General features: G+C 43.1%; 1 protein-coding gene across 2 annotated transcripts in view; it reads right to left on the reverse strand.

Moving 5' to 3' along the window:
* Positions 1–224: 224 nt before the first annotated feature.
* The window catches only part of LOC118394497 (CMP-N-acetylneuraminate-beta-1,4-galactoside alpha-2,3-sialyltransferase-like), an 86,781-nt gene continuing 63,257 nt past the window's right edge, over positions 225–23,748 (reverse strand). For both annotated transcript variants that reach the window (XM_035787719.2, XM_035787718.2), the window contains 3 exons: positions 8,790–8,936; positions 5,909–6,055; positions 225–2,851 (listed from right to left, as the gene is read on the reverse strand). In XM_035787719.2, the coding sequence (XP_035643612.1) occupies positions 2,762–2,851; positions 5,909–6,055; positions 8,790–8,936 (384 nt within the window). In that variant the 3' untranslated portion in view covers positions 225–2,761. The remainder of the gene's footprint in view (positions 2,852–5,908; positions 6,056–8,789; positions 8,937–23,748) is intronic.

Consider the following 23,748-nt stretch of genomic DNA (forward strand, 5'->3'; position numbering starts at 1 on the left):
TTAAACAGAATAACAGACACTACGTTTCCTGTGGAGTCTAAACTCCAACAGAATAATGGACAGAGCTATAGTATGAGGGCTGCACAACAGGAAAGAACACCAGGGCCTTGTAACCCCATAAAGGCCTTACATTTGGCGGAGAGGGTTGCCTGCATACCAGAGACAACCCGTTGACAGTGCTTTGTGTGATCACATAAAAACAAAGAAACACACACACCATCAGCCACCTTACAAAGCGACAAAAGGGTCAACGTATTTATTAACAAGTTGCAAATATGACAGTCTCGATTTCATATAATCTAGAAAAAGAAACAGTAACACTTGTGATTTGATCTGTAACGACCTTGCCAGTGATTGATTGTGTTAGGGCAAGGTGATGACTGATTCTCTCTCGTTGGATGATATGGTTTCCCGTATGATGTCATTGTCGTCTCCAGTTCTAATAATGACATTCTGCCTACAGACCAGGCTGGGGTCAATTCTGTTTCAATTCCTGCCCATTCCAGGGTGCACATAATTCATTTTTTATTCATGAAAAAAAAATCCTAATTGAAAATGACTTGACGACTTAACTCGTCTATATTTGATATGGAATTGAGTCCAACCCTGTAAACACAGCCTGAGAGGGCCTCGTCAGGTGGCAGTGCATAGGTGAGCTGTTCTTAGGACCCTAGCAGTGAACGTCCTATGCAGGGTTCCATTTCTGAAAGATCCATCCCTTCCCTCCAACCTACATAACAAAGGCTGCATTTACACAGGCAGCCCAATTGTGATCTTTTTTCACTAACTGGTCTTTTGACCAATCAAATCTTTTCACAAGACAAATTAGTGGAACAAATATCAGAACTGGGCTGCCTGTGTAAAAGCAGCCTACTTTCCCCTAACTAATTTGAAGGGCCTGGATAGGTACACCAATATGGTAGGCTAGGTTAAGATTCCCCCATATTCTTTAATTTTCCCATCGTGAACAGAAGTGAGAAAAGTTGTTGTGGAAGCCCAGCAAGAGAGAGCAGTGACGCCTCTCTGAAACTGGTCAGTGTTCATTACAGTACACAAAGGAAAACTATTTAAAACCTTTCGCAATAGAACACAAATTAGCATTTGTAATTTGAAGTCCAGTCAGTCTCAACGTTTTAGTATGTTTTCTTCTATTTCTCGCCAAATGAACACAACCCTAATACCTTACTAATGGACAGGAAGATAAGTGGATACAGGTGTACAGTAAGTATGCACCTCCACGAAGACAGTAAAAAAAAAAAATGAAATACAAAATTTAAGCAACAGTCAAAATGTCATCCAAAAGAAAAAGGTAGAAAGAACTAAAAAAGCTGATTATGACATTCAGTTGAAGTGTAGTTGATGATGAGGGAAGCAGCGTGTGAGGCTGTAACCATAGCGTGGTGTCTCATCTTGTAATACTGAGCCACCGGAGCAACACTTAAATACTGATCCGTTAATGCTGGAACTGTAACTACTAACCAAATGGGCCTTTCACTGAGAAACAGTGGATCAGTAAGCTTTCACATTGTAATACCAATTTGGGTTTAATATCACAAACCAAACAGGATATAACTGAAATATGGTTTAATATTGTAATACGACTTACTACAATCTGACTGAAATATTGGACCCCTTGGGTTTTTGTTGAAATACTTGACAAGTGGCAAATTATTCTGGACACTTGAGTGTGAACGGGAACACTATTCCCAGACCATTGGTTCTCTCTCTCTGTAATACTGATCTGTTGGGGCTTCATCTTGTGATACTTTATGTTCAAAACATAAAAAATACAAATTTCACAACACAAAAATCTGACTGAAATATTGGACATAAATGATAATACTGACTTGGACTTGGGCTTATATTAAAGGCATACTGGAAATACTAGGGTCTCAGGTTTGAGGGATATCCACTCAACAACTAATGACACCTCAGTGAGTCATTGAGGAAGCACATTGTAGCGAACTAGAACAATTGCACCAATTCTCAGCCTATTTATAAATAAATTAAACCTAAATAAAATAATCCAGGCCTCTTCTCTTGCTGGATATTAACATCTGTAATGATAATCTCAAAATGCAGGGCAGCCTCAAAAAGGCCTGCTGATATGGAAGCGATAAGGGGGAGAGACAAAGGTTTTAAAAAAAGGCCTTGTGTGGGTCTGAGGTGGGATATGTACTGCATGCTGATACCCAGATGGAGGGAGGCTCGCCAATGCCCGGATGGGGGGTTGCTGCAGCATGGTAATGATCTTTGATATTTACATTGTTTTGTGAATACATTCAGGCAGTACAGGGAGAAGGCCTCTGCTCCCCCCTTTGTAACGAGGTACGTACGTTTGGCACTGCTGTAACCATCTGTCCCTCTTCTGCAGATTGTCCGTCTCTACAGCCGTCCGTCAGGCCTTCCATCCTCTGCCATCCATAATCATCCTCTTCCATATCACTTGTTCGTTCACGTGATTTTCAGGGGTATTGAAACGGTAAACATGGTTGTCGGATCGTTGACTGTCCTGAAGATGTCCGATCCAGGCCTATGTCTCTCCTGACACAGGAGCCTCTGGGTCAGAAGGCAAGTATGTGCGTCTCTCCACTGAGTCGTCCTTTTAAATCTTCTCTTCATAAAAACTTAGGCAGTATACAGACCACCAGGGTCTGGGTCTGGGTCCCCCCCCCCCTCACACCACCCATCCAGGTTAATTCCCAGAATCCTCTGTTCTGTGGTTCTTTTGAAAAAAGGCAAAGCTCTGGGACAGTTAGACTCAAATGCCGTTGGTCAGGTCCGTGATGACGTTGGCCTTCACCAGCTTGCGGAGGAACTCCTTCTCCTTGGATATGTTGTGTGTCCAGGACTGGGGAGATGAAGGGGAACAAGATGAGAAACAAGAAGATTGTCAAAGATCAGTGGGGGTCAGGGTCAACGACAAGAACCGGGTCAATGTTTTTGATAAAAGAACAAATGGAGTTTATACAAAGACACCTGGAATGTTTCAACTTTTTAGAATCTCTTATAAAATGGGTTAAAGTTATGTATAGTAACCCTAGGTGTAAAATAGTAAAAAATGTCTACATCTCATAAACTGTCAAGAGGAGTAAAACAAGGTTGTCCACTATCGGCATATCTATTTATTATTGCCATCGAAATGTTAGCTGTTAAAATTAGATCCAACATATTAAGGGACTACAAATCCAGGGCTTAAAAACAAAGGTGTTTTTACTCTGATTCATGTTTTCATTTAAAACCACAATTAGAATCCCCCCAAGTCCTCATATAGGATCTAGATACTTGCTCTAACCTCTCTGGATAACTGTACTATATTACATATTGGATCACAAAAAAACATGCTACTTTTGCATTACTGTGACCAATAAAATGGTCTGACGGAGATGTGGACATACTCGGTATGCAAATCCCCAAAGAAAGAAATTCTCACTCCAATACATTTTAATAGAAAGTTGGCAAAAATAGATACGATCTTGCTACCATGAAAAAGAGAATACCTGTCTATTTGTGGAAAAAAATCACCCCGATTAACTCTTTAGTCATATCACAGTTGACCTATTTGCTTATGGTTTTGTCAACACCTAACAACCTGCTTTTTAAATTATATGAGCAAAAAATATTAAATTTGATTTGGAATGGCAAGCCAGACAAAATTAAAAGGACCTATTTAAAAAATGAATATGAATTCAGAGGGTAGAAATGATTAAATATGAAATCATTAGACCTCTCACGAAAGGCATCTGTTATACTTAAATCCAAAATGGTTCTCCAGTAAATTAGTAAGAATGTCTCACCCCATGTTCAAGAATGGCCTTTTTCCCGTAATTCAGATTACTCACTTTCAGTTATTTGAAAACAAAATATAATTCTTTTTTAAACAAGCCATAGAAAGTTGGTTGCTATTTCAGTTTAATCCACCTGAAAACACAAAACAAATAATTCAACAAATATTGTGGTTAAACTCAAATATACAAATTGATCAAAATAAAAGTATAATTATTGTAAATTATATCATAAATAGGACTGGTGGAGTTGTCATTTAGTCATATGGAAATGTCTGCTCTACCCAAATTTACAACCAACTAATTGCAGCATTACGACAAAAATGGAAGAGGCAAGTGGAAGGCGGAAAAGGTAAGGAACTTGTTAAATGGTTAAAGAAAATGGGGATAAATAAAAATATATACCAGTTTCATTTAAGGACCAAAAAATTGACAGCTGTGCCAAAAAAACGACAAAATATTGGAATGGATGTTGTTAAGAGATAGATGGGTTGAATGGAGCTGAAGGGTGGGAATAATAACAAGATAACCAATGTAAAACATACAGGGTCTGTAAAATGTATATAGGTTAAGCAACTATTGTGAAATAGCACAGTTACAAATAGAAATCAAATTGGATGGACATCAGAAAAAGAAGGACTACAAACAAACTAAATATAACTATTGTAAAATAGATTGTCTGTAAAACGTGTATAAGATGTATAAACTGAAGGTAAGTGTTATAGTTTACTCCAGTTGGGGGAAGGGTGGTAGGGTTTGCAGGGAATAATAAAGGTATATTCAAAAAAAGTGTGTGTATGAATGAATGAAGAGAGTGAGACATATATCTCCCAAAAATATATGGGGGATTGGAAATGATGCAGACAATTACATTGATGGAAGCATCAATCTATCCGCAATATTAAAGCTGATCCACCCCCCAATTAAAATAAATAAATACAAGTGTGTCTGTTTGTTTGTGTGAGAGTGGAGCCACATTGGGTCAGTTTCCTTCCCCACTGTGCTCTGGGCCCGCAGTCTAGTCGGCAGTGTGTAACTAGAGTCCGGTATTCCTGTGGGAGGCTCTGGGGCCTGAGAGTGGGAGGACCTGGCTGGGTTGGGCCGAACCGGGCCCCAGAGCCCTGCGTGGGTCCTTGCTGTGGGGCCCGAGCCTCTCCTGAGAGCCACTGGCCTGTCTGGATTGGCCTGGCCCTGACTCTGTGACGGATCACACTCATACACAGAACCACACGGATCCATGGCTAGAGTTTCACTGCTTTACTACAGGGAGCAGGGCCGGGAGTGCCATGTGAGCAGTAACACCAGGGTGTGTGTGTGTGTCTTCAGGCCTTGTGGTCTGGGATGACGAGCTAGGTCAGAGAGAGGATGACGAGGATAACAACCTCCTCTCTTTAACATGCTGGCATCTACAGAACACATACGAATGGTGTGTACAGACATACTGAACAGTGTGACATTCTATTGTCACTCTTATTCGGTCCCTTCACACCGACATACAGAAAGTTGAAGCACCTGGATCCATCCTGAGCTTAAGCCGAGTAGCCCTGTTTTATGAGGGGACTGTTTCAAGTCCGACAGTTGAGTAAGGATACTACTGCATCTCACACCCCCTGAGGTGACCTCAGCATATTACCACCAGTGGAAAGATATGACATGAGGGAGCAGAAGTCTTTCAGTGTTCCAATGGCGATAGACCTACTAGATGAGGTTTCCATTGATTACATGAAAATAGTTAATTGGGAGTTCAGACAAAGGTTATCATTCTGAGGTCATACGTCAGCTGCCCTCTGTGACATCTGGCATAATAGAACACAGAGGCAGTCGGGAGTGGAGGATTAAAAGGCTCCATCTTGGGGTCATTTATTTGGTCCTAGTTGGAAGGGAGGAGGGGGATGAGAGAGCCAAACAAAAAATGCACAGGGGGGAGCCAATATTAGCCTAATAGGTCTAGGGGGGAGCCAATATAGTCTCTCTAATCTGCACTTTCCTGAAAACAATATGGTGGGTTTGTCTACTGAGAATGCATTTTCACCTTTCTAGTTCTTTGACACGTGTAGACAATGAGAGGAAACACCACTCCAAGATCCATTTCAAGTGGATTTGAATGCAACAAAAACAGGCACCTCTTTGATGGCGGACATCTTGACCGTCTCGTAGTAGTGCAAGGGCGCGTGGGGCGTGTTCATGTCGTAGCCGAAGCCGGCCACCGCCACTTCGTCACAGTTATGCAGGGCCATCGTTATGGCGACCGTACCCAGGGTTGGAATGTTCTGAAGAGGGAAAAGCACAAAAAGGCCATGTCACTTCTTTGTAGTGTGTCGTACAGACAGCTGCCAAAATAAAGGAAAGTCTTAAGGAAATTAGGGATACAAAGTATATTAAAAACAGGTGCTTCCACACAGGTGTGGTTCTTGAGTTAATTAAGCAATTTACATCCCATCATGCTTAGGGTCACGTATAAAAACACTCAGTTGCCCATGATTTTTGCTACCATTATTTGTGTGACTGTCCTTGTCTATCAGTGCTTTGCTACAAGTCCTGTAACAAGTCCGGTGCCTCTGGAGGCATGTAGAGGCCAAATGCTGTACGGCCAATGCAGACGTCGGGATTGACCATGCAGCGCCTTTCATTCACCAAACCTCAACCCAATTTGAACACAGGAAAAAAGGACAATTCTGGAAGGGCGCCTGAGACAGCATTTTCCAACCAAACACCAAATTATGGAATTTCTCAAGGAAGAAAAGTGTCACACCCCTTCGATAGAGTTCCAGACACTTGTAGAATCTATGCCAAGGTGCTTTGAAGGTTTTATGGCTCGTGATGGCCCAACGCCCTATTCAGACACTATGTTGGCATTTACCTGTATATTGTATCTTATGTTGGGGTGCATTATAGTAACAAAGCATTATTATTAGGGGAGATGAGAGTGTAAACAAGCCAACACCTTTTCCTCTAACAGTAGTATGTAGTAAAAGCAAGCATTGAAAATGAAATAAAAACTGAAAATGTCTATATTAACATCATGTTTCTTTACCGCCACTATCTTTCTTGGCCCTAGTCTGTGACCGGTATGCACCACCCCACCTTTCCTCGTGTTCCTGGCTTCGTCCTGGGCCGGAGTTGTTAACTCGTCTTGAGCTGAGAGTGATTAACAACTTGCTTAAACAGACGCAGCCGCACAATGACACAGCGGTTTGAGAGGGCAGACCTCCACTTCCTCAAACCCTAGGGCCTAATTGGGAGGAGATGGGGGGGGGCTCTAAACCATTACCTTGATTTTGAAGCCCTAAGGGTAGGTGTAGCTTAAGCCCCCCCATTCCGCTGCGTGAACCCGCAAACGCACATATCATACAAACACACTGCACTAATCAGGGGAAAGGCAGGCATTTTAGGGGAAGGATGTGTCAGGCTGTATCCCGTCTTGATCAGTATTATATGAGACCAACACCCCCAACACCAGGGCAACTCACATGTTCCACACATGTTCCTCCTGTACACCAAAGTTCAGCCAGGGGTGTCCTGGTGGTCACCCCTTCAGGGTAGAAGGCTGTACACACTCCTTGTACCCCTTCCCATCCTTCTAATGCCTGTTGAAGCATGTTCCCTACCCCCTGCACTCCTATGTAGAACTTCATCAGCCTCTCAAGCTAGTCTGCTGCATAGTTCCAGTCCAGGAGGGGTGACAGCATCTGCTGGTCTTTATCTAACCTATTCCCTTTGATCAAACAGCCATAGTCCTGGTAAATCAGGTAAGTGGCCTCATGAAGCCAATCAATGCGTTTGATTGATTAGTTACGTGCCAAGGAGAGAAGAAAAGCAGCAGAGCCTGCGGCAGTCCAGAATCTAAAGTCTCATCTGATAACCAAAATGAGGAGTTAATGAGGTAATACGCCCAAAGCTTCATTTTACCTCCATAAATCTCTCCTTTTCATCGAGAGCAGGGGTCTGCAACGTGTGGCTCTGGAGCCTTATGTGGCTCTTCAGTTACCCCTTTGTGGCTCCATGACAAACTATTCAACACAATTCTGTTTCCTTTAGTTTGAAATGCAGTCAGGTGCCCAATGTCTCTGTCTTGCTCTCTGAATCATGAGGTTCATCCAATGCAGCTACTAGAGCACAAGGTTTTTGTAATCATTTGAAGAAATGTCTCGTCACTTGGGTTCCGGACCCTTGATCTAGAGAGATGTTTGCAGAGTTGTTATAACGATTTAATTTCCTGTGATGGCATGGCAAGGTGCTGCCTTGCAGCGGTTGTCATAGGAACAGGGGTTCTATTGGGAGCGAGGTTTGAGTTTGGGGCCTGAAGTGTGTCAAACACACTTTGGTTATGACCGTGCAGTCGGTCATCAACTCCCGGGCTGCATATGGGTTGTGTACCTTTTTGTAGCATGTGTGTGAGAGTGTGTTAATGTTTGAAAGAAGGATTGTCAGGGTGTGCCTGTGTGTGTATTCTTGAACTTAATATACATGGGTGTGAGTAAGAGTCTATGCACTCTTGTAGGGAAAGGGGGATACCTAGTCAGTTGTACAACTGAATGCATTCAACTGAATGCGTCTTCCGCATTTAACCCAACCCCTCTGAATCAGAGAGGTGCGGGGGGCTGCCTTAATCGACATCCTCGCCTTCGGCGCCCAGGGAACAGTGGGTTAACTGCCTTGCTCAGGGGCAGAACGACAGATTTTTACCTTGTCTGCTCAAGGATTCGATCCAGCAACCTTTCGGTTACTGGCCCAACGCTCCGAAACGCCGCCCCAGGTACTGCTTGCGTGAATGCGGAATACAGACTGAATGCAGAATGAATGCAGAATGCAGACTGCAAACCGAGTTTATCCACCATAAACCAGGTGACGGACATCATACTTTCCTCCAACGTCTACATAGCACCGTAGATGGGTTCTGCCAACATTCTGATGGTTCATCTCAGAACATTCCAATGCAGAAATTGTTAGATACATTTATATTTCTATCCAACTAGAGCGGGTTTCTGTCTGAGTGTCACTCACCCCTTTCCCCATGAGGCCGTTGTTGAGTGGCAGGCCGATGAACTGGAAGGCAGCCTCCTGGATAAAGTAGGGGTTGAGGATGCGCATCTCTGTGGGCTCCTTCGGGACGTAACGGGCCACTGACTTCCAGAAGCCCTCTGTACCACGCTAAGAGAGAGGGAGAAAAGAGGAGATTGTGAGTTTCAGGAGGCATTGAAAGTAACAACTCTCTCCACTGGCTTCCAGTTGAAGCTCGCATCCGCTACAAGACCATGGTGCTTGCCTACGGAGCTGTGAGGGGAACGGCACCTCAGTACCTCCAGGCTCTGATCAGGCCCTACACCCAAACAAGGGCACTGCGTTCATCCACCTCTGGCCTGCTCGCCTCCCTACCACTGAGGAAGTACAGTTCCCGCTCAGCCCAGTCAAAACTGTTAGCTGCTCTGGCTCCCCAATGGTGGAACACACTCCCTCACGACGCCAGGACAGCGGAGTCAATCACCACCTTCCGGAGACACCTGAAACCCCACCTCTTTAAGGAATACCTAGGATAGGATAAAGTAATCCTTCTCACCCCCCCCCTTAAAAGATTTAGATGCACTATTGTAAAGTGGCTGTTCCACTGGATGTCATAAGGTGAATGCACCAATTTGTAAGTCGCTCTGGATAAGAGCGTCTGCTAAATGACTTAAATGTAATGTAATTCAATTGATCAAATCAAATGTTATGTCACATACACATGGTTAGCAGATGTGAGTGTAGCGAAATGCTTGTGCTTCTAGTTCCGACAATGCAGTGATAACCAACAAGTAATCTAACTAACAATTCCAAAACTACTGTCTTATACACAGTGTAAGGGGATAAAGAATATGTACATAAGGATATATGAATGAGTGATGGTACAGGGCAGCATACAGTAGATGGTATTGAGTACAGTATATACATATGAGATGAGTATGTAGACAAAGTAAACAAAGTGGCATAGTTAAAGTGGCTAGTGATACATGTATTACATAAGGATGCAGTCGATGATATAAGGATGCAGTCGATGATAATGTAGGGTAAGTAACATTATATAAGTTGGCATTGTTTAAAGTGGCTAGTGATATATTTACATCATTTCCCATCAATTCCCATTATTAAAGTGGCTGGAGTTGGGTCAGTGTCAATGACATTGTGTTGGCAGCAGCCACTCAATGTTAGTGGTGGCTGTTTAACAGTCTGATGGCCTTGAGATAGAAGCTGTTTTTCAGTCTCTCGGTCCCAGCTTTGATGCACCTGTACTGACCTCGCCTTCTGGATGATAGCGGGGTGAACAGGCAGTGGCTCGGGTGGTTGATGTCCTTGATGATCTTTATGGCCTTCCTGTAACATCGGGTGGTGTAGGTGTCCTGGAGGGCAGGTAGTTTGCCCCCGGTGATGCGTTGTGCAGACCTCACTACCCTCTGGAGAGCCTTAAGGTTGAGAGCGGAGCAGTTGCCGTACCAGGCGGTGATACAGCCCGCCAGGATGCTCTCGATTGTGCATCTGTAGAAGTTTGTGAGTGCTTTTGGTGACAAGCCGAATTTCTTCAGCCTCCTGAGGTTGAAGAGGCGCTGCTGCGCCTTCTTCACGACGCTGTCAGTGTGAGTGGACCAATTCAGTTTGTCTGTGATGTGTATGCCGAGGAACTTAAAACTTGCTACCCTCTCCACTACTGTTCCATCGATGTGGATAGGGGGGTGTTCCCTCTGCTGTTTCCTGAAGTCCACAATCATCTCCTTAGTTTTGTTGACGTTGAGTGTGAGGTTATTTTCCTGACACCACACTCAGAGGGCCCTCACCTCCTCCCTGTAGGCCGTCTCGTCGTTGTTGGTAATCAAGCCTACCACTGTTGTGTCGTCCGCAAACTTGATGATTGAGTTCGAGGCATGAGTGGCCACGCAGTCGTGGGTGAACAGGGAGTACAGGAGAGGGCTCAGAACGCACCCTTGTGGGGCCCCAGTGTTGAGGATCAGCGGGGAGGAGATGTTGTTGCCTACCCTCACCACCTGGGGGCGGCCCGTCAGGAAGTCCAGTACCCAGTTGCACAGGGCGGGGTCGAGACCCAGGGTCTCGAGCTTGATGACGAGCTTGGAGGGTACTATGGTGTTGAATGCCGAGCTGTAGTCGATGAACAGCATTCTCACATAGGTCTTCCTCTTGTCCAGGTGGGTTAGGGCAGTGTGCAGTGTGGTTGAGATTGCGTCGTCTGTGGACCTATTTGGGCGGTAAGCAAATTGGAGTGGGTCTAGGGTGTCAGGTAGGGTGGAGGTGATATGGTCCTTGACTAGTCTCTCAAAGCACTTCATGATGACGGAAGTGAGTGCTACGGGGCGGTAGTCGTTTAGCTCAGTTACCTTAGCTTTATTGGGAACAGGAACAATGGTGGCCCTCTTGAAGCATGTGGGAACAGCAGACTGGTATAGGGATTGATTGAATATGTCCATAAACACACCAGCCAGCTGGTCTGCGCATGCTCTGAGGGCGCGGCTGGGGATGCCGTCTGGGCCTGCAGCCTTGCGAGGGTTAACACGTTTAAATGTCTTACTCACCTCGGCTGCAGTGAAGGAGAGACCGCATGTTTTCGTTGCAGGCCGTGTCAGTGGCACTGTATTGTCCTCAAAGCGGGCAAAAAAGTTATTTAGTCTGCCTGGGAGCAAGACATCCTGGTCCGTGACTGGGCTGGGTTTCTTCTTGTAGTCCGTGATTGACTGTAGACCCTGCCACATGCCTCTTGTGTCTGAGCCGTTGAATTGAGATTCTACTTTGTCTCTGTACTGAGGCTTAGCTTGTTTAATAGCCTTGCGGAGGGAATAGCTGCACTGTTTGTATTCGGTCATGTTACCAGACACCTTGCCCTGATTAAAAGCAGTGGTTCGCGCTTTCAGTTTCACGCGAATGCTGCCATCAATCCACGGTTTCTGGTTAGGGAATGTTATCATTGCTATGGGAACGACATCTTCAACGCACATTCTAATGAACTCGCACACCGAATCAGCGTATTCGTCAATATTTTTAATGATCATTTTGGGGTTAAAAAGGATTACTTAAGTATGAGGTAGACAGAGATTTAAACAAAGATTATCTTCAATAACATTGACATAGAACCACAGGTCACGTCACCCAGAGAGGCCCACCTCCAAACTGTCTCCCGACATTGATTGGGAGAATGGCTCTGAGCCTTGGGGGTAACATGGAGGAAGGCCAATCTCGGTCATTAAATCCACCCTTTTTACCTACCGTAGGGGGGGGCTCAGGGATTATTCCCACAGATGTGTACATTGAGACCCAAACTGACACCAAAAATGCTAATCAAAGATCTTTATTGGACTTCATTGGCAGATTTCATTATCGTGGGGGGACCTTAACTTCTTTGGGAACCGTGAGAGCTAGCTGCGTTCCTTTTCATTTCTAAAGACAAAGGAATTGTCCGGGTTGAAACATTATTGAAGATTTATGTTAAAAACATCCTAAAGATTGATTCTATATATCGTTTGACATGTTTCTACGAACTGTAATATAACTTTTACTTTTTGTCTAAACTAATTGCTAGCGCACTGTGCATTTGGATTACTGGGCTAAACGCGCAAACAAAAAGGAGGTATTTGGACATAAATTATGGATTTTATCGAACAAAACAAACATTTATTGTGGAACTGGGATTCCTGGGAGTGCATTCCGATGAAGATCAAAGGTAAGTGAATATTTATAACGCTATTTCTGAGTTTTGTGACACCTCTCCTTCTCTGGATAATGGCTGTATGTTTTTCTGTGACTTGGCGCTGACCTAACATAATCGCAAGGTGTGCTTTCGTGGTAAAGCCTTTTTGACATCAGACACAGAAGTTTCTTTAAAATGGTGTATAATATTTGAATGTTTGAGGAATTAAAATTTTAATTCGATTTGTTGTTTTGAATTTGGCGCCCTGCAATTTCACTGGCTGTTGGTTAGGTGGGACGCTCCTTTTGGCAAATCAAAATGACCATGACTACATTTTGCTCCTCCCCACCTACAAAGACTCAAGAGGGAAGTTCCGGCTGTCAGGTCTGTACAATGCTGGTCAGACCAATCAGAATACCTGCTCCAAGACTGTTTTCACGTGGACTGCAACATGTTCCGGGTCACCTCTGGTGAGAACATCAATGAATACTCCAACTCAGTTACCGGATTCATAAAAAAAAAAGACAGGATGTGATACCAATGGCATCTTTCAATTTTTTCTCTCCCAAATCAAAAAAATGTGGATTGATGACAGCCTTGTCGGGAAACTGAAGGAGACATGCTGCTTATAAACAGGGCAAGATGAGCAGGGACAATAGTATGGTTACACAGCACAAATACAACCTACGCACATTGATCAAGGTGGCGAGACATCCTTTAGGGACAAAGTGGAGGAACACTTCAGCAGGTTGGACACGAGGCGTATGTGGCACGGCTAGGTATCATGGATTACAAAAAGAAAGCCAGCCACGTAGCAGACACCAATGCTGCCCTACTGGACGAGCTACAGTAAACACCGTTTTCTCACACTTCAAGCATATGACTGAGCTGCTGAGGAGTGTCCCGGAGGACAGCGAGGGCTACATTCTTACGATCTCCACGGAGTTCGTTTGTAAGTCATTCAAGCGTGTTAATCCTCGTAAGGCTGCCGCTCATTGTCTGACTTCATATGCTCTAGAATGCCAAAACATACAGTGCCTTGCGAAAGTATTCGGCCCCCTTGAACTTTGCGACCTTTTGCCACATTTCAGGCTTCAAACAAAGATACAGTTTTATATCTTTTTTGTGAAGAATCAACAACAAATGGGACACAATCATGAAGTGGAACGACATTTATTGGATATTTAAAACTTTTTTAACAAATAAAAAAACTGAACAATTGGGCGTGCAAAATTATTCATCCCCTTTACTTTCAGTGCAGCAAACTCTCTCCAGAAGTTCAGTGAGGATCTCTGAATGATCCAATGTTGACCTAAATGACTAATGATGATAAATACAATCCACCTGTGTGTAATCAAGTCTCCGTATAAATGCACCTGCACTGTGATAGTCTCAGAGGTCCGTTAAAAGCGCAGAGAGCATCATGAAGAACAAGGAACACACCAGGCAGGTCCGAGATACTGTTGTGAAGAAGTTTAAAGCCGGATTTGGATACAGAAAGATTTCCCAAGCTTTAAACATCCCAAGGAGCACTGTACAAGCGATAATATTGAAATGGAAGGAGTATCAGACCACTGCAAATCTACCAAGACCTGGCCGTCCGTCTAAACTTTCAGCTCATACAAGGAGAAGACTGATCAGAGATGCAGCCAAGAGGCCCATGATCACTCTGGATGAACTGTAGAGATCTACAGCTGAGTTGGGACACTATGTCCATAGGACAACATCAGTCGTATATTGCACAAATCTGGCCTTTATGGAAGAGTGGCAAGAACAAATCAATTTCTTAAAGATATCCATAAAAAGTGTAGTTTAAAGTTTGCCACAAGCCACCTGGGAGACACACCAAACATGTGGAAGAAGGTGCTCTGGTCAGATGAAACCAAAATTGAACTTTTTGGCAACAATGCAAAACGTTATGTTTGGCGTAAAAGCAACACAGCTCATCACCCTGAACACACCATCCCCACTGTCAAACATGGTGGTGGCAGCATCATGGTTTGGGCCTGCTGTTCTTCAGCAGGGACAGGGAAGATGGTTAAAATTGATGGGAAGATGGATGGAGCCAAATACAGGACCATTCTGGAAGAAAACCTGATGGAGTCTGCATAAGACCTGAGACTGGGACAGAGATTTGTCTTCCAACAAGACAATGATCCAAAACAAAGCAAAATCTACAATGGAATGGTTCAAAAATAAACATATCCAGGTGTTAGAATGGCCAAGTCAAAGTCCAGACCTGAATCCAATCGAGAATCTGTGGAAAGAACTGAAAACTGCTGTTCAAATGCTCTCCATCTGAGCTCGAGCTGTTTTGCAAGGAGGAATGGCAAAATGTCAGTCTCTCGATGTGCAAAACTGATAGAGACATACCCCAAGCGACTTACAGCTGTAATCGCAGCAAAAGGTGGCGCTACCAAGTATTAACTTAAGGGGGCTGAATAATTTTGCACGCCCAATTTTTCAGTTTTTGATTTTAAAAAAAAGTTTAAAATATCCAATAAATGTCGTTCCACTTCATGATTGTGTCCCACTTGTTGTTGATTCTTCACAAAAAAAATACAGTTTTATATCTTTATGTTTGAAGCCTGAAATGTGGCAAAAGGTCGCAAAGTTCAAGGGGGCCGAATACTTTCGCAAGGCACTACTTCACTCAAGGCACATCTAAAGCCAGAAAATGAACATTCAAATCTGATTAGTACATTTAAAAAATTATACCTTCCAAATCCACAATAATATTTTAAAACGTTAGCCAAGTAGCTACGGCTAGCCCTAGTCCTCTGTATGTCAACATCCCTCATCAGGCATCATCAGGCGTGATGTCCCACACAAATTACAGTAGCTTTCTGACACAAACACTGGCTGACACTTGCCTGGCTGCTTGCCTGACTGACTGACTACCTGGCACACAGCCAAAGGGGTCAGCAGATGTAAATGGGAATCACCTGTTCAAATAGTCCTGCCCTGCCGCCTTTGATATAGGGAGGGGGCAATGAGAGAGGCAGTTGGGTGGCTTTGAGCAGCGTGTTTTCAACCAGGGGCCCCCGCCTCCTCGGCAAGCCGTGGCAGGAAAACCTAATCTCTCCTGTCAACATACTGCTTGTGTTTGGGGATCTGTTTGGCAGGAAGCGCTGCAGAAGCTGTAAGTAAATGCTTTTTATTGTGGAGAGCAGGGATGGTGCCGACTCAAATACACCGTACAGACAAGAGTGTCATGTATGACGTAGGAGACAGATAAATGAGTAATAAGAGAAAGTTCAGAAAGATACATCCAAGAGGACAACTAATTAGCAGGTAACAGCACTGCTTTTCAATGCACACGGGTCATTTCCAATGAAGCTACTAGGCCTATAACATCAGATTAGATACAGGTTTACATATCGAATTAAGTTCTATCACTCAGAAGCCTGAGAACAGTCTCTGAACAGGCCCCTGGGGGACAGGAAGTGATTTCCACTGCGCTGTGACCCTTGGACCAGTCAGTCAGGAGAAACTCACCTGATGGTCTGTTTTATCTTTTCAAACAGGAAGCTACAGATTGAGCGAGTAGGACAGGATCACACGCCATACTAAACCTGAGTCAACCATACTTACACACAGATGAATGTGTGTGCACATACACACGGACGCACACACTGGGGTGAGCAGGAGTGTGTATGGCTTGTTGGGCAATGGCAGTGAGCAAATGGCTGTTTCCCTTCTCTCAAGGCAGGTTTTTGGTTAAATTAGTCTAGATTATTAGATTGAAGTGTGTGCCCTGACGCTGGCACCTGTTAAAACAGACCTTAATTGGAAAGGTAATTGTTTGCATAGCAGGGAGAGAGAATGGGAGTACGTTTAAGATTTCTCATCCAGACAAGGGCCTCAGATCTGGCCAAACTACCTCAGTTCCACCAGTGTTGACCTTGGTTTACCAGGTGACCCTTTTTCAATGCCTAACAAAAGGCTCATCAATTCCTCTTCCACAGCCCCAGCATCCACAAGTGTACGTACTCAATTGTGGTGTTTGTATTGCATTTCCATGGCAAAAAGCACACCAAACTTTTGGGTCCAAGGTTATTATAGTTGTGATTTTCTATTTGTTTTCAGACTTTTATTTGATATTCAGTTTCAGTTCGATTTCAGACTTGATTCACTAGTTTCTATTCAGTTTCAGTTAACAATTTTTTTTTTTAAATGTAGTTTCAGTTTTTTTTTTAAAGTGTTAGGGACATAATGTAGGGAGGCAGTGGAGGCTAGGAACGATTTACACTACAATGATCTACACCTGCTCGTCGAACATCTCATTCCAAAATCATGGGCATTAATATGGAGTTGGTCCCCCTTTGCAGCTATAACAGCCTCTTCTGGGAAGGCTTTCCACTAGATGCTGGAACATTGCTGCGGAGACATGCTTCCATTCAACCACAAGTGAGGTCAGGCACCGATGTTGGGTGATTAAGCCTGGCTCTCAGATGGCGTTCCATTCATCCCAAAAGTGTTCGATAGGGTTGAGGTCAGGGCTCTGTGCAGGCCAGTCAAGTTCTTCCACACCGATCAACAAACAATTTCTGTATGGACCTCGCTTTGTGCACAGGGCATTGTCATGCTGAAACAGGAAACATCCTTCCACAAAGTTGGAAGCACAGAATCATCTAGAATGTCACTGTATGCTGTAGCATTAAGATTTGCCTTCACTGGAACTAAAGGGTCTAGCCCGAAACATGAAAAACAGCCCCAGACCATTATTCCTCCACCAAACTTTACAGTTGGCACTATGCAGTCGGGCAGCTCGCGGTCTCCTGGCATGCGCTAAACACAAATTTGTCAGTCGGAATGCCAGATGGTGATTCATCCCTCCAGAGAAGGAGTTTTCACTGCTCCAGAGTTCAATGATGGCGAGCTTTACACCACTCCAGCCGACACATGCGCATGGTGATCTTAGGCTTGTGTGCGGCTGCTTGGCCATGGAAACCCCTTTCATGAAGCTCCAGACGAACAGCTATTGTGCTGAAGTTGCTTCCAGAGGCAGTTTGGAACTTGGTAGGGAGTGTTGCAACCGAGGACAGACGATTTTTAAACGCTACACACTTAACCACTCGGCAGTCTCGTTCTGTGAGCTTGTGTCGCCTAACACTTTGCGGCTGAACCATTGTTGCTCTTAGACGATTCCACTTCACAATAACAGCAATTACAGTTGACTGGTGCACGAACTGACTTGTTGTAAAGGTGGCATCCTATGACGGTGCCACATTGAAAGTCACCGAGTCCTTCAGTACGGGACATTCTACTGCCAATGTTTGTCTATGGAGATTGCATGGGTGTGTGCCAGATTTTACACACCTGTCAGTAACAGGTGTGGTTGAAATAGCCAAAGCAACTAATTTGAAGGGGTGTCCAGATACATTTGGCCATGTAGTGTATGAGTTGTAGGTTTACAGCAGTGGTACCCAAGTACTATTTTAGATGGTCGAGACGCACAAATTTCCTAGGTGGCAAAGGTCCGGATGGATATATAGTCAGTCATTGGGGCGGCAGGTAGCCTAGTGGTTAGTGTTGGGCCAGTAACCGAAAGGTTGCTACATCAAATCCCAGAGCAGACAAGCTAAGAATCTGTAGTTCTGGTCCTGAACAAAGCAGTCAACCCACTATTCCTAGGCAGTCATTGTAAATAATATTTTTTTCTTAACCGACTTGCCTAGTTAAATAAAGATAAAATATATATTTTTTAAATGATTGGCGTAGTAACAAACCCCAATCTCACAGCCCATGCGACACCAAAATGTTTACACCCTTCTTGTTGACGGAGAGAAATGTGCAGTTTAAAAGCATAATCTCTGCAATTCCACACATTATGTCATTGAGTGGAGAAAAGTTAGCAATTTTAGCACACATCTCCTTAAATTCAAAAAATGTCCATGTCTTATGTGTTCATATGATATCAGGAGACGAATCCTGACTGAATTCCAAAAATAAAATAATAGCAGGCTCACCTCGTCTTTATCCTGAAATTCTTTGTGGGTGCTGTTCAGATGTGTTTTTCCCTTTTGTCTCTGTTCTACACACTCTGACATCTTCTGACAGTACAATAAATGAGCTTCTGTCCTTTCCAGCAATAATCCCATACAGGGTTTTGCATTTTCAAATTTAATCAAATTGTATGTTACATGCTCTGAATATAACTGGTGTAGAATTTCCTGTGAAAGGCTTACTTACGAGCACTTTCCCAACAACAACAGAGCTAAAAAGAACCAAAAAAATGGCAAAAATAAAAAGGAAATAGTAACAATAAAATAACGAGACTCTACAGTCGTGGCCAAAAGTTTTGAGAATGACACATTCATTTTCACAAAGTCTGCTGCCTCAGTTTGTATGATGGCAATTTGCATATACTCCAGAATGTTATGAAGAGTGATCAGATGAATTGCAATTAATTGCAGTCTCTTTTTGCCATGCAATTAATTGCAGTCTATTTTTGCCCCCCAATTCAGTATTCCATAGTAACATCTGACAAAAATATCTAAAGACACTGAGGCAACAGACTTTGTGAAAATTAATATTTGTGTCATTCTCAAACCCTTTGGCCACGACTGTACACAAGGAGTATCGGTACCGAGTCAATGTGCAGGGGTATAAGGTAGTTGAGGTAATATGTACATTGTGGCAGGTAGCATAGCGGTTAAGAACGTTGGGCTAGTAACTGAAAAGTCGCTGGTTCGAATCCCTGAGCTGACTTGGTGGGGGGAAAAAAAGAAAGAAGAATGTGTCCTTGGGCAAGGCACTACACCCGATCTGCTTCTGTAAGTCGCTCTCCATAAGAGCTTCTGCTAAATGACTCAAATGTCAAATGTAGGTATGGGTGAAAGTGACTAAGCAATCAGGATAGAAAAACAGAGTAGCAGCAGCCTGTGTGAAGTGTGACTGTGTGTGGCGTCAATTATGCATGTGTGTGTTTAGTGCGTACACTGAGTATACCAAACATTAGGAACACCTTTCTAATATGGAGTTGCACCCCCTTTCCATGCTCCCCACAGTTGTGTCAAGTTGGCTGGATGTCCTTTGGGTGGTGGACCATTCTTGATACAGCGTGGAAAACCCAGCAGCGTTGCAGTTCTTGACACAAACGTGGGCTCCTGGCAGCTACTACCATAACCCGTTCAAAAGGCACTTAAATATTTTGTCTTGTCCATTCACCGCCTGAATGGCACACATACACAATCCTTGTCTCAAGGTTTAAAAATCCTTCTTTAACCAGTCTCCTCTTCATCAACTCTGATTTAACAAGTGACATCAATAAGGGATCATAGCTTTCGCCTGGTCAGTCTGTCATGAAAATAGAAGATTTGTTTTGTATACTCAGTGTAAGGTCCCACAGTTGACAGTGCATGTCAGAGCAGAAACTGGACCATGAAGTCCAAGGAACTGTCCGTAGATCTCCGAGAGAGAATCGTGATGAGGTATCTGGGGAAGGGGTAAAATAAATTAATAAAATACTATTTCTAGAGTGTTGAAAGTTTCCAACACCACAGTGGTCTCCATCGTTTGGGAAATTGAAAAAAATATGGAACTACCCAGACTCTAGTCGGACGGCCAGCTCTATGCAAAATGAGTAACCGGGCAAGAAGAACCTTGGTCAGGGAGGTGACCAAGAACCCAATGACCATTCTGACAGAACTAGAGTTCCTTGGATGAGATTGGAGAACCAGCCAGAAGGACAGTCTCTATAGCACTTCACCAATCTGGGCGTTATGGGAAAGTGGCCAGATGGAAACCACTCCTGTGAAAAAAGGCACACGACAGCATGCCTAGAATTTGTAAAAAGGCACATGAAAGACTGAAATAATGAGGCAAAAGATTGTGTGGTCTGATGAGAAATATTTTACTATTTGGCCTGAATTCAAAGAGCTATGCCTGGAGAAAACCAGGCACAGCTCATCACCTGTCTAACACCCTCTTTACCGTGAAGAATGGTGGTGGCAGCGTCCTGCTATGGGGATGCTATTTAGCAGCAGGGACTGAGAGACTGTTAAGGATAGAGGAAACAATGAATGGTGCCAAATACAGGCAAATCCTTGATGAGAACCTGCTTCAGAGTGCAAGCGACCTTAGACTGGGGGGAAGATTTACATTCCAATAGGACAATGACCCCAAGCATACAGCCAAAGCAACACTGAATTGGCATAAACATTTTACAACCAAGTAAAGGAATTACAAAAGACAGAAATAGCGATAAAATGAATCACTTACCTCTGAAGATCTTCACATGGTTGCAGTCACAAGTCCCAGCTACACAATAAATGTTCCTTTTGTTCGATAAAGTCCCTCTTTATATCCCAAAAACTCTGTTTTGTTTGCGCGTTTTGTTCAGTAGTCCACTGTCAAAACATGCAGACGAATACATTCTAATAGTACCGGTAAAGTTCGTTGAAACATATCAAACAATGTTTAGATTTAATCCTCAGGTTGTCAATTGTCTAAATAATCAATAATATTTCAACCGGACAATAGCGTATTCAATAGAAAGGAAAAACAACAGTGCGAATATCGGTCATGCGCACAAACCAGCTCTGCATTCTTCCTCAGTCCACTGACAAAAGGTCTCATTCTTCATTTTTCAGAAAACAAGCCTGAAACAAATGTCTAAAGACTGTTGACATCTAGTGGTAGCCATAGGAACAGCAATCTGGGTCCTAACCCATTAGATACTCTATAGGCATTCAATTGAAAATGCCCACCTCAAAAAATCCCACTTCCTGGATGACTTTCTCAGGTTTTCACCTGCCATATAAGTTCTGTTACACGCAGACAATATTTTAACAGTTTTAGAAATGTTAGTGTTTATCATAATTTAGCAATTATATGCATATCCTAGCTTATGGGCCTGAAGAAACAAGCAGTTCACTTTGGGCACACTTCTCATCCAGACGTCAAAATACTGCCCCCAAGCCATAAGAAGTTAAAAACTGTTCCCCGGTAGGCCGTCATTGGAAAGAAGAATTTCTTCATAACGGACTTGCCTAGTTAATTAAAGGTTAAATATAAAATAAACATTTTTTTTTTTTTTTTTTAAAGATTGGGGAGTGGCAGTGAACAGCATCTAATTTAACAGAGCTTGAAAAAATCTGAAAGGAAGATGTGCAAAGCTGACAGACATACACAAAACGACTCAAAGCTGTAATTGCCACCAAAGGTGCTTTACAAAGTATTGACTACTTATGTAAATTACATACATTTTTGTATTTCATTTTCAATAGATTTGCAAACAATTCTAAAAACATGTTTTCATTGTCATTATGGGGTATTGTGTGTATTTATATTTAATCAATCTTGAATTCTGTAACAACAAAATCTGGAATAAGTCAAGGGGTATGAATATTTTCTGATGGCACTGTAGCTGTTACCATCTGGCTAGTACTGTATCAACAAGGGTTTCTACAAAATAGCAACATTAGCACAGATAGCTTGAAATCTAGGCCATAAGCAATACACACAGATATGAATTGCCAAACAACACTACTGCCACCTTCTGGCTTGGAGTATTTTAACAAGTTGATTGGCTGACAACTTCCAAGGTCTTTGCTGTGTGAACACAAAAGAGATTGAACAGTGTCGGCAGTCAGAGGTGCTAAGTACTGTCAGCAGGCAAACGTTTGACAATCCTACCAGTGCGTCTGAGCTTTAATTTCTTGGCCTCCTACTCAATGACTCAGTCTCTAAAATCTTCCCTCTTCAACAGCCTCAATGCACAAAAAAACTAAAACACTGCTTAGTTTAACAAATCTGAGTAAAAAAAATGAATAGAAAGTCATTTCATATCTACTCTAACTACCAACAACAATCATAAAACAGGTGCAAGACTTGGTAAGGTAAACACTTTCCCCCCATGATTAATAACAGGTTGGTCTGTGGAAGACAGAATGTGTGTATGGATGGTAAACACTAGTGACCCTGAGGAGATACATTCCCAGAAATGCTCCCATTTTAGAAAATTGTGTTGAGGAGACTGAACAAATATCAAAATGTCAAGTAGTGTGTTTTTTTCTGGAGACTAACTAGGAATGTCTGGATACGGTTTGTATTTGCAGGAATAGTCTAATACTTCAAAAACATTGACTGCCTCATAAATCAACTGCTGAGTGCACTACAGAGGCTCTGGTAAGTGGCTCCGTCTAGGAAAAAGATAAACCTACACGAGAGAGTCAAGGGCAGGATTAGAGCAAGACAATGACAGACCCGGGAGATTAAGATGTACAGAGAACAGGGGATCAATCGGAGTGGAAAAAAATTATGGCAACCAACAGTCTGATGAAAGTGGCGTTTGAGGACAGGTGTGTTGAAAAGACTAAAAAGGCACAAATCCCAAACAAGATTTTGAAATCCCTCACTGGAAAAAGTGGTGGCGGAACATAAGCATCTAAACATCTGAAGTGTATGGAAGATTTCCTCAAAAAGGTCTGCATGTTCCGGACTGATTTGTAATCGCAGCGATAACCCTTCCAGCCTCTACACCCCACACAACCCCCCCGCCAGATAACATATGTGACCTGTTACAGAAAGCTGGGCATATGACAGACATCACAAGAGAGGCATTTCATTTGAAAAAATGCATTCTTGAACATGTGAACTGTCATGTCCCTTAATAAACACATTTATGTCATCTGTAAATCCAAATAAAAACGTTCAATTACGAGCCTCGTTGGTTTGGAAACGAAAAAGATAGGAACCTTCCCGCTACCTTCTGTCTATTACATAAGCTGCTCAGAATCTTTGCTACCATGAGTTGAAAGATATAGCCATAGAGAATTGCAAAAGTGTTGCTCCTGCTCTCAGCAACATTGCTGCCCTAAATTTCACAGGTGGTATTGACAAAGACTAGCTGGAAAAAGTTGTGATGGACTACTTTCTGGAGGACGATCATGCCATGCTGATTCTGAAAAAGGAATCCCTGACTTAAGTGAAAACATTTTAATTTAACCAGACATTGTAGAGTCTTCTGATGACAGTGATGGGGACAGTGTTGTCACGGAAGAAGTTGACAGAGTTTTGAAATCAGTGGAATGCCCGCTGGAAGCGGAGTATGAAAACATTCTGAAGTTTGATTGAAAATGCAGAAGCAATCGAAAAGAGAAAACAGAAGGCTGTTGTATGAAACACCCGCAGTTAGATTACATCTTCAAACTAAAAGCAACCATGTCAGTTAAGCATTCATTCATGTATACCTGTAAGAGTCAAGCTACATTTTCAGAAATTATACATTTGTAATTGCAAGTTAAAGCATACTACCTCGCTAATGTTTAGCTGGCTGGCTTTCCAACTAAG

Source organism: Oncorhynchus keta, chromosome 15 (genome assembly GCF_023373465.1).
Source record: "Oncorhynchus keta strain PuntledgeMale-10-30-2019 chromosome 15, Oket_V2, whole genome shotgun sequence".
NCBI lineage: Eukaryota > Metazoa > Chordata > Actinopteri > Salmoniformes > Salmonidae > Oncorhynchus > Oncorhynchus keta.